General features: G+C 43.8%; 1 protein-coding gene across 1 annotated transcript in view; it reads left to right on the top strand.

Moving 5' to 3' along the window:
• Positions 1 to 11,832, top strand: part of LOC111671299 (solute carrier family 12 member 9) — a 55,254-nt gene that overhangs the window by 38,394 nt on the left and 5,028 nt on the right. The window contains exons 10-11 of the mRNA XM_023428399.2: positions 7,401 to 7,593; positions 10,723 to 10,897. Coding sequence (XP_023284167.1) covers positions 7,401 to 7,593; positions 10,723 to 10,897 — 368 coding nt within the window. The remainder of the gene's footprint in view (positions 1 to 7,400; positions 7,594 to 10,722; positions 10,898 to 11,832) is intronic.

Genomic DNA, 11,832 nt, shown 5'->3' with positions numbered 1-11,832 from the left:
ACCCCCACCCCCGGCCAGGGGCCCAGGGGCCCCCGGAGCTGATAAGGCCGGCTTGTTGTCTGGCCAGCTGCCTGCTTTGGGCCTCCTCTCCTCTTCCCCTGAGTTGTTAATTCTCTTATTTCATTGTTGCTGTGTCACTGGGCAAATTTTAATGCCAGTTGTTTGTGTGTTTATTGGTTTTTCTGTTTGTTTGGTTTTTTTTTGTGGTTCTTTTTCGCCCGTGCTCTTTGCTTCTTTCACTTCGCTCTCTGTCTGGCTCTCTCCCACGTCTCTTTCCAGGCGAAAAGAATTAAAAGCCATTTAGCGCCGTCTCTCCCCCTGAGAACTGCTCTGTAATTAGCATAACTAATTTAGCAGAAATATTTCCCTTTCCCTTAAATTTGCTGTTGTGTAGGGGAGGGAGGGATTGAAATTATGATGTAGCGGAAAAGATGTCTGCTTGTTAAGAGTGTGTGTGTTTGTGTGAGTGTGAGTGTGTGTGTGTGTGTGTGTGTGTTTGCGCAGAGAGTATACAACAGGAGAGTGCAATGCAATTTAGAGACTGAGAGTGTGTGTGTGTGTGTGTGTGTGTGTGTGTGTGTGTGTGTGAGCTCTAAGTCACGCTGGGGGATTTTTTTTTCTGTCTGTGTGTGTGTGTGTGTGCTTGGTTGTGAGTGTTTGAGTGTTTTCCTTGTTTGTAGTTTTATCTTTGTGTGTGTGTGTGTGTGTGTGTGTGTGTGTGTGTGTGTGAGTGTGAGGAGGCTTGTGTTGGCTGCAGCTTTATCAGCGGTGGCTCCAGCTGTGTGGAGTGTTCCTCAGGGGTTGCTGTGTATCCTGCTGCTGATGCTGCATGGGCACTGGCTACTTGAACTTGTGGCTTAAATACGCATGAACACACACACACACACCCACACGCACACACACACACGCACATAAACACACACGCACACAAACACACATACACTCAGTATCACAGGGTCACTGGCCAGGATTCAGGACACAACTGAGTGCTCCACAGTGATGCCAGAGGATGTTTGTGGAAAGTGTGGAACTCAGTCACATCCAGGCGATGACCTTCAGTCAGACTGAGAGCAACAACAACAACAACAACAACAACAACAACAACAACTGGCTGCTCAACAGAAACAAACCCTTTTTTTTTTTTTTTTACTCCTTTTGACTTTTACCAGCTCGGTTCCGTCTCTGCAGCCGTCGCGATTGTCGTCGTAACAATCTGTGAATCGAGCAGCTGAACCATTAGCTTCAAAAACAAAAGCCTCGTCCTCTGCTCGTAAAAATCACATCATCATCGTTTTTTATATCAAGATCGGGTCTCGTACTTTGTCCAAATGTGAGTCACTGAGTGATTCGGCTGCACCGTGTTATTAAATGAGATTGGGGTCGTGTAGAAAAAAAAAGACAAAAAGAATCCAGATGGATCCAGAAATGTCGTAGTTAAAGAATCATTATCTGTTAACGGACTTGAAGATGGCTGAGGATGAGGGTTGGGCGATATCAAAAATGTAATATTTCAATACTCTACAGCAAAGTTTCACAATATACAAAAAAAATCACAATATTTTTTTCACTAATACATAATTATGTTGTATTTTATTATTTATTTTTTGTATTAAAAAAAACCTTTCTTTTTGATATTATGAAAAATGGAGGGAAATATTATTGTAATAAAATAGTGGTAACATTGTTACAGTGATCACATGTCTTACTGACTGTTTATATATAGCGTGAATACTTGTTATTATTACTGTTACTTCACCGTTTGTTTTTGTTGTTATTTTCTCGTTCCTTTTCCCTTTCTGATTTTAATTTACATTATTGTTTTGCATCGTAATCTGTATCTTAACTTGCGTGGACCCCAGGAAGAGAAGCTGCTCCTTGTTAGGGGCTAATGAGGATCCAAATTAATAACTAAAATAAAAAATATTGCAATATTCAATATTTTCAAATATCGGCCCAAACCTACTGAGGATGAAGATTCCTGCCTCACTTATGCATACCACATAACCACTGGATCATCAGCTCGACTCCCACCAGGTTTCCTATCGCTTCTCTTCACTGTCGGGAGAGAGATCCAGTTCTGGCTCGACCCATACCAGGAAGTAAAAGTCAAAATATCTTGAGCTCCGCCTCGATTTATAAAGTATATGAAGAGATTTACACTGGCAACACAAGACAGATCCAAGCACCAAAGCTTAACCTCTGGCCACACCCATTAGTGATGTCACGGGGTCTTGGAGTACAGCTGTACATCAAAGCAGGAAGCAGCAGTGATGGACTCTGGCGCTGTAGTACATCACAGCCGCACCTGATCGCACCCAGCTGTGACGTCAGAGGTTTAAGAGACCTGGACTTTTTGACCCACAGAGGCCAGATCAGCCCCTCCGTGATCCTGGACCATGTCGAGCTGATGCTCGATGCAGAAATAACTCGTATTATCACGGCTACTTGATTATGTTGTGTGGACGTTCATCGGGTAACGAGATGACCTGAGATTGATCCCGCCGTGTGCTGGTGGCACTGAGGTCGTCGTGTTATATCAGGCTGATCCAAATCAAGTGATTTTTCTAAGTGAAGTTCTTAAGTGGTTTCTCGAGGTCAGTCCAGTCTCCACTGGTGTCGTGCCAGTGTTGGGACGCTCCCTGACGTAACGTCTCACACACTCACTGACCTCTCACTTATAGAACCTGGCTTCTCCTGGCAGCCGCCCTGCATTTGTGAGAGAGAGAGAGAGAGAGAGGGAGGATAAAGTTTCTGTCCCCACTTTGCCTCAATTATGACGTGTCTTTTGGCGAAAGGCCGGGACTCCTCTCTCCATCTTCATCGCTCTCCGTTTCTTTTCCTTAATGTCTCTAAGGACTTGATTGGCAGCGATTATTTCAGGGAGCTTTTGCTGTGTCAGCTAAGTGACATCAGTCGCTGGAGAACAAGAGAGAGACGGGGGAAGAAGGGGTGAGAGCGAGGTGATTGTACGGAGGGGGACCGCCGCCGCTGATGTCGGAGGCACGGCAGAGACAAAAGAGGTGGGTGGGGGAGGGCGGACCGGGTGGGCGAGCTTTTATCGTAATTACACCCACTCTCCAATGGGCTGGAGAAAGGGATAAGATGAGAGAGCCGTGGCCACCGCCGATGCTAAGTGATCAAGTGGAGAAGAAATAAAAGCAAAGTTTAAAGACAGTAGGCCCAGTGCAAACCTCTCTCTCTCTCTCTCTCTCTCTCCGAGCCTCCAACCATCTAACTAATTTCATTAGTGTGACATTCAGTTGTGAGTCGTGTCCCGTGTGCTCTAAACGCTGTTTCAGAGCCCGCCCCCCCCCCACAAGAGAAAGTTCTGGACTTTTAAAGTTAGGTGAAACTCGCAGAAATAGCTGAGTCAACTGTTTGAATTTTAAAGATCCTGTGTTTACATCAGTACACTCCACACAGCAGGCTCATGTTAACCAACAGGCCCCTTTGATGCTATATGCCAAAGGATGCCAAAGGGAGAAGAAAGGTAATGTAGTTTAGAGGCGTGTTTTTTATTTTTAATTTTGCCCAGAAAGGAACGACTTCAGCATGATGATGATTCTTGCCCTCACTTCATTTATTAGTGAGAAACAAAAAAACCGCAAATATCTCAACTTGAAAACAGCAGTGGAAAAGAGTCTGCAGCAGCAATCAATCAAACCAGAGTTGTTCTTTTTGCATGCAACCCGACCAGACACCTGGATACTGTGAATAAAAACCTCATCGATCGATAAATATTAGCAGCTGACTCTTAAAATCTCTCAGACATTTCAGAGTTATTGAATACGGCTGATAAACAACAAGAAGTTGCAACAAGGAAATCAGTTGTTGGCATCTGATGGTTTGACCGACACAGTTCACATCTCAGTGACAGCTGTTTAATGAAAAACTTGTGTCTCTGCTAGTTTCAGACCACAGTTGTCGTTTTCTGCGTCCATCTGCGCACCCATCGGCATCTTGGTCTTAAAATGAGGTGTGGTCAGGCGCGTTGTTGGGACGTTGCTTGAAGTCATGGCTCAGTATTTCATTGTTATCGTAAGCGCCATTTTATTCACTTCGGAGGAACTGGAGGAAAGAGTGCACAGTCATGCCAGCAGCTGAACAGTAACATCAGCGTGTCAGCATTCTCACTGTGACAGTGTTTAGCCACTAATGTCAATGTTCACCATTTTTGTAAATTATTGCTCCAAGTTATTGTATTATTTCAGTATGCTAGCATTTGCTAATTGGCACAAAACACAAAGTACAGCTGAGCCTGAAAGGAATGTCTTTAGTTTTTGCAGGAATGTGGAGATAAACCAAAAGTATTGGACATGAAACTTGTTCACCAGTTCACCAGAGTTTTTACAGTTCATCCTGAGAGTGAGGCATAAATGTCTGTGCCTAATATAATTGTGATGGGAGCGACTCAATAGCCGAGTGGTTAGGGTGCATAACCACATGGGCGTCCGAATTCGAATCCAATAAAAGCATAAAAATGCCAAAAAAACAAACAATATCTTAACAAAATTTCATAGCGATCCATCCAGGAGTTTTGAGAATATTTCACTCGAAAACCACAAATGTCCACTTCATGGTGGCACTGGATGAAAGGTCAGGGGGTCACCAAGGTTCATCCTGTGGAGACATGAGTGTGAAATGTTATGGCAGTCCATCCAGTTGTCGCTGAGATGTTGCCGGGCCAACCAACAGACCCACATTGCCATCGACAGTATCAGATGTTAGAACAACTCGAATTTCCATATCCCACTCAAAAATCCAGCATCAGTCTCAGTTACACTGGATACTACACTGAGGATATTGGATCTTAGCAGCTTTAATCTTTGAGTATTCGCTCTCAAGCAGCTAACCGCACACTGGCGCACATTTTCCTCTGCCCCTCCCTCATCAGAGAAGAAAACTTGACCAATAGGAGGGAAAACGTCCGTCTCCATTGACCACTTTCTGTTGTTCTTCTCTTTTAGTTTGGCTTCCTGGTGGACTCGCCCCCTGCCATCCTCTTGATACATTAGCACTTTCCTGCTGGGTAATGTAGGCTGGTTACTTCTGTCCCCTTTTAAAGAGTCTGAGTTTGATCCACGGAGGAAGCCGGTCGGTCATTCGAGCCGTTTGTGTAATTACAGCTGGGACTATTTTAATGGCTGTTTATCCACACGGCCGCGGTTATTGCAGGGAAATTGGGGTCAATTACATGATCCTCTAAAAATGTGAGCGCCTCCACCCACTGTGTTGCACAGAACTCTGCGACCTCCTCAAGTCATTTACACTTAAGTGGCACACACACACACACACACACACACACATATACAAATGTTGATATGTGCATTAAAAAAAACGAATACACTCATTCATATATGAGTTTGAGGCCGTGCACACAAACACTGAGAGCTTTACTACAGTCTGCAGCAGAAGCTTATTATCTGTGTGTGGTGTTTGTGTTAATTGCTTTTGTCCCAACATTAACTCCACATTTGTTTTGATGCCGCCGTGCAGTCACACATTAGGAAATGACTCGTTAGGTGGTGTGTGTGTGTGTGTGTGTGTGTGTGTGTGTGTGTGTGTGTGTGTGTGTGTGTGTGAGGAGAATTACACATTGTTTTGGGTTAAAGTCTGACTTTTTGAAATGTCGCTGAGATGTGTATTGATGGAAAAGTTTGATTTAAAAATACTTTGCCGATGTGACTGACAATTATTATAACAGGAGAGTGTGTAGCTCTGCTTTAATACAAGAGAGTGTGTTGTCTTTCTCTGAGCCTTAAAGATTACCATTGAACTGATAAAGATGAGCTGAGGGAACAAGTGCAGCATTATTCCTGGTGTTTACTGCGGAGCTATGAATTCTCTCTTCTTCTTCTTCCTCTTCTTCTTCTTCTTCTATTCACACTATCATGAAAACTCTGTAGTGACATGCAGACACATGAAATCCTATTTTAAAGATTCTCTCAGTGTCGATGCAAGTTCAATAATTTTCCAAATAGCTCACTCATTCACATTCATTCATTCATTTACTTTTTGATGGACTAAGATAAAACTTCACATCTCATAACTTAATAAAAGCCCCATATAAAAGCATTTAGAAATAATCATTAAAACACGTTTTTTAATGTTGAAAACCTTCACATCTCTTACCAAGTCATAATAATATTAATAATATTAAAATAGTAATATAGAAATAAATGAAAAACCATGAATTTGTTGAATTCCAGTCTAAGAAACGAAAGATAATTCAGGATTTGACTGAAAATAATCTGCCATTGTTTTCTAAAACTCTACAGCCTTGGAATAAGGTCAATAAACAGTGATACTGACTGAAAATGTATTTCCTTGCTCTGGCGAGACTAATAATTCACTATAAGATTCTTGTTTCATTGGTTTTTTCAGCCCAGGTGCAGCAGGGATAACCCCGCTCGGAGAATCTTAATTTCATTCCAGCTGCTTTTTTTCACCGAGCTCCTTGGTGGCTTGTCAGATCTTCTTCAGTCTAAAGAACTGACATTTGGGAAGTCCCTGCTCAGAGGCGTGGGACGGGAAGTTTTTGTCACCGTGTCCTCTGAAGGAGTTTATGTAGAGCCGCAATCAGAAACTCATTCAGTTTATCTGTGTTGGCTTCAGAGAGCCGAGGTTGAGGTTTGAATAGTGCGGCGGTGCACAAATCAACCAGAGCAGAGCTGCCTGTGTGATGTATACTGTTCATTACCGTTAATCCTGACGAGACAATAATCAACTATTGATCCTCATAACAAGTTTATACGATCAAAGAAAAGAGCCTTGAAAAAATTTAATTTTATGTTGGTAAAATCCACTAATTGTTTCCCTTTATCATTTTTAATTTTTAGATCACTTATCATTACCTTGAATAATAATAATAATAATAATAATAATAATAACAAAGCTGGGCAATATGGCCTATAATTATTTTTAGGTTATATTGTTATATATGATATCTTGTTATTTTTGAAATCTCTAAAGCACTTTTATAAATGTGCGATTTAACCCTCTGATGCATCAGATCATAGACACACGATGATTCTCGTCCCGGCAACATCCGTCTGCGTTAAAACATTCTTGTTTACTGTTTGTTCATTATTGGCTTCTCAGTCTGAAAGTCAGTTGCATGATTTGAAATAATCTCAAAGGAATCTAGTCTTGCAAATAGTGATCCTGCAAGATCCCCAGTCTCTACAGAATCTTATAGTGTGAGACTGAAAAACACATTGTCTTTAGGTGTGAGAATATGTTTTATATTCTTCTATAGAATAAAAGCGGCTCCATACACATGTATCTGAAATTAAAAGTACCTGTTCATCGCAAGAACCTCCATCATATCAGATGTTGGTGTTTCTGTCCACTGATATCTCACAAGCTTTAATCTTCACCTCTCCCGTTCTGTTCCTCAGGCCCACCTTCCGTTACTTCACCTGGCACACGTGTGTGTTGGGCATTGTGGGCTGTGCCGTCATGATGTTCCTGATCAACGCCATCTACGCCTCGGCCAGCATCGCCTTCATGCTGCTGCTGCTTCTGCTGATTCACTACCTCAGTCCCACCTCCAGCTGGGGATACATCAGCCAGGCTCTCATTTTCCACCAGGTCTGACACGAGCGCACGCACACACACACACACACACACACACACACACACACTCAGTACAGCCTTGTCATTACTAGAGCAACTAAAATCTCATCCCCTCAGCTTTACAAGAGCCTGTACCTCTGCCAAGCAATCGTTCTATCAGGTTTATAGTGACACGCAGACACACACACACACACACACACAGAGAGAGAGCTTTTCATCATCCAGCTCTCGGTGTCCTCTATCTTGCGAGCCTGTTGCTCTCAAGGAGAGGGAGCAACGTTGCCAGGAGGGCCTGTTGCCGAGGGGAACCGTTGCCAAGGCTGTGGGCAGGGGTTATGGGCAGGGAGGGTGAGGGTGGCTGGGTTTGCCAGCAGCTTGTCAGGAGACAGAGCATTATTACAACCACTTAACTTATTACGCTTTTCCTCCTCGTCCTCCTTCCATTCCTATCCTTTTCCCATCCTGTTCTCTTCATCTCCTCCCCCTTCTCTCCCCCCCTCTGCTGTTTCTCTCCCCCTGAGACGACAGCTGGCCCAACGAGGGGGAGCCCCCCCCCCCCTCTTAACAGGTGATAAGCTGTTGGCTCGTTAGTGTCATTGATGGACTGCTGGACAGGTCTGCTGGCAACAGGTCCAAAGCCCCCTGGACCAGAACCTCTGTATGAAGTGACTATTAACATTTCTGATCAGGAATTCAATCAAAGACGCACAAAATAACAACGAAAAAAATGAAAAGCAACCGCATGGAGACACAAAACAGATACAGACTGACTACAGGGAGAAGCCAAACTACTACAAAGACTCAAAAACTAAGAGACAAAATCTCCACAAGGAGATGCAAAGTGACTGCAGAGAGCCGCAGCGCGAGAAGAGAGCGATGCAAAACGAACAGATACATAGAGACGTAGCTGCATCGTTTTCTACTTTTTCCTTTCTCTTTCCACGAGTCTGTGTCCAGGGGCCCATCGTCTTGTAATCTGTCCATGGCTGGAGGCTGTTTGGAGCGGAGTAATTTATTGATATTATCTCGTATTATAAAAAACACTGAATAAACAAGGTAGCTGTTAATAATGTAGTTTAGTGGTTTATTATTGCCAAAAAAACAGAGCTTTAAATGTGAATCTGGACACAGTTTACTGATTTTACAAATGAGCCTCTTCTTCTTCCTCTTCTTCTTCTTCTTCTTCTTGTTCTGCTTCTTCTTCTGCTTCCCTGGAAAGGAGCCCACTCTGATTTAAACTCCCCGACAGACCCAGCAGGAGAGTGTTTGCATGTACATGTCTCGTGTGTGGCAGGGTGCCAACTGGGTGACATTGAAGCAGGAATCTGAGACACAACAACAGCATGCACCGACAAAAAAACAAAAACAAAACACACACACACACACACACACACACACACATGACTGGAGATTAACAGGCGTTTGACAACAGTGTTAAGGAGAGAAAGAGAACGAAGAAAAAGACAAACTGAGGCGAGAGCGGCCGATGGTATCACGGGAGGTAAAAGACAGAGACAGAATACGAGCGGGGAGAAGGGATGAGTGATCGAGAAACGAAGTGATGGATGAGACGGGAGCGACGGAGAAATAATGATAGGCTGATGGATGAGAAGACGGGGGAAACGGAGAGATAAAGAGAGACAGATGATTAGATGAGTGGAGGCAGTTGGACGTTGCCACTGGGACCGGTTTCTTTTTAACTGGGTGGAAACAGTTATGGCGATTATGATGGTAATAATGTGGGGAAATAGTTGCATTTTCATTTAGATTGAGCTTTGATAGACCTGCAGCTAAACTTGAATTGCTGAGTTGATGATTATCAGCAGGATTTCTTCTTTCCTCTTTTCAGGCCTAAATCCCAAAGTGGAGCCGCGACACGAGAAAACTGCCGCTCTTTCATTTGTCCTATAATTTCATATCATTACCTCAAGTCCATTAAACACACCCCCAAAAGTGAAAGTCATTTTCAAGTATTTTTAGTCAGTTCTCAAGTGACTTTCTTCCACTTAAGGAAGGAAAGAGCGTCTCTTCTTTAAGTGACTGGAGGCACTTCAGGCTCCACTTCCTCCTCCAATCTGCCGTAAATGTGAGGTCACCGGTCGACCCCCCCCCCCAGTAAATTAAAGTTCGCTTCATTCACCTCGTGCCCCTGTTTGCGCTCACGTCAGAGATGACGACAGATCTTTGCTCACTTCCACTTCAGTAGCTCAAATAACCGTGAAGAACGCAGAGTTATCCTCTGAGGTCGCTCGTCCTTCTTCTCTCACAGGGGGGGGTGGTGGGTTGGGGGGTGGGGGGGGCTGTGACGGCGTAGGCAGCAGCTTTAACATGGCGGGCATGTCGTCACAGAGTTAATGGTCATGAATTCCAATGAGAGTCTCAAATGAGTGGTAATCATTCTTAGTAGACTTTAGGTTCAGATCTAATGTTTGGTTCCACTTGGTTACATTTCCTTAATGGTACCTTGATGCCTCCTCATCAGCGCAGTGTAAGAATCCTAATGACGGGTGTGTGTTGTAGTGACACGAACCGATACACACAGGCAGCTGCAGCACGAGTGTTTGATGGGGACGTTTTCATACACGCACTGTATGTATACATGTACACACACACATGCTCATCTATACATGCACATGCACACGAGCCCTCTGCCACAGTCTCACATCCTGATGGGATTCTGATTAGAGATGTAATTTGTTTCTGCATTAAGAGAAGTCCCTACAATTAAAAGATTACAGCACATGCATACATATGAGATAGAGGTATACACACACACACACACACACACACACACACACACACATACAGTTATATTCAGGGTTTGCAACTTAAAAGGAATTGCTCAGCATTTTGGGAATTGCATTTATTTGTAATTAGTGAGAAGCAGCCTCATGTCTGTTTGTAAAACTACAGCCAAGACAAAAAACTCCTGTACGCAACCTCTGAAACGCATGAGGCAGATTATATTAGCTCCTGCATGCCGTCCACATTTAACATGAACCTTTGAACCAAAATATGGCGAGATACATGGGTCTGTTACAGGTTGTTTTTAATGTGCTAATGATATGATCCAGAGGAGTTACTTCCACAAACAAACAAACATTTAGGAGGAGGGGTCTTACAAATCTCTCCTCTCACCTTCAGGTGCGTAAGTACCTGCTGATGCTGGACGTGAGGAAGGACCACGTCAAGTTCTGGAGGCCTCAGGTCCTGCTGATGGTTTCGAACCCTCGCAGCAGCGTGGGCCTCATCACCTTCATCAACGACATCAAGAAGAGCGGCCTCTACGTGCTCGGCCACGTCCAGCTGGGAGATCTCAGTAAGGACGCCACTGTTAAAGTCTGTGATATTCCACTCAGCTGTGCTCTTCTGTTTCGTTACATTAACTTCACACCCCGCAGTCATGATGATGGAACGGACTCTTACTTTGAAAATGTTGTGATGAATCAGTTCCTTCTCCAGAGTTGTGTGTTGCCTGACAACATCAGCTCATCAAGAGAATTTGAAAGTTTCGTTCTGCGCCACGTCTCATCTAAACCATCTCAGTGTGAGAGGGCGACTATTAATTATGAGAAAAACAAACCGGGGGTGGTGATGGGAAATAGTTACCGGATAATTTAACATTAGTATGATATTTAGAGGCTGCACTGACAAAACTAAAAGCATGTTTGTTTGTTTGTTTTTCCACAGTCAGTTTTAACGGCAGTTTGTTTTACCACAGAAAAGTAATAACAGCACTGACGTGTTGTGGGTCTGGACCGGTTCAGAATATGTTTCCAAGTATGTTAGCAGACGGCGAGCAGTGCATCGTTTCACTCTGGGCCTTTCTCCTTGTCGCTGGATGTTTTGTTGTGATGCGTCGCCGACAGAGACGGAGACGGAGCCATGTTGGTGGCTGGAGGTCAAAGGTCACGTTGACCTCGCAAAACATGATTTCGGCCTTGTGAACGCAATATCTCCTGAACTGCTCAAGAGAATCCCTTCAGATTTGACACAAACGTTCACTCGGACTCAGGAATTAACTGATTAGATCTTGGTGGTCAAAGGTCAAGGTTACAGTCACTTTTAAGTCATACATTTCTCACAAATGTTTAATATTTCTCATGACTCTGGATAAACAGGGATGTGGAGCCAGACAGCGCTCTGGAGGTGTCGCCTTTCCTTCTGCACAGACTCACAACTGTTTAAAGCAGCGGAGTCATTGATTGTTTTCTTTGTCTTTTGAGGATATGCTTTTGGTGGGGGAGGGGAGGG

The sequence above is a fragment of the Seriola lalandi genome, unplaced genomic scaffold, assembly GCF_002814215.2.
Source record: "Seriola lalandi dorsalis isolate HSWRI2012SDOR001 ecotype SW California unplaced genomic scaffold, Sedor1 jcf7180002054874, whole genome shotgun sequence".
Taxonomy (NCBI): Eukaryota; Metazoa; Chordata; class Actinopteri; order Carangiformes; family Carangidae; genus Seriola; species Seriola lalandi.
The sequence above is the reverse complement of the archived record's forward strand: the minus strand, read 5'-3'. Positions and strand labels throughout refer to the sequence as shown.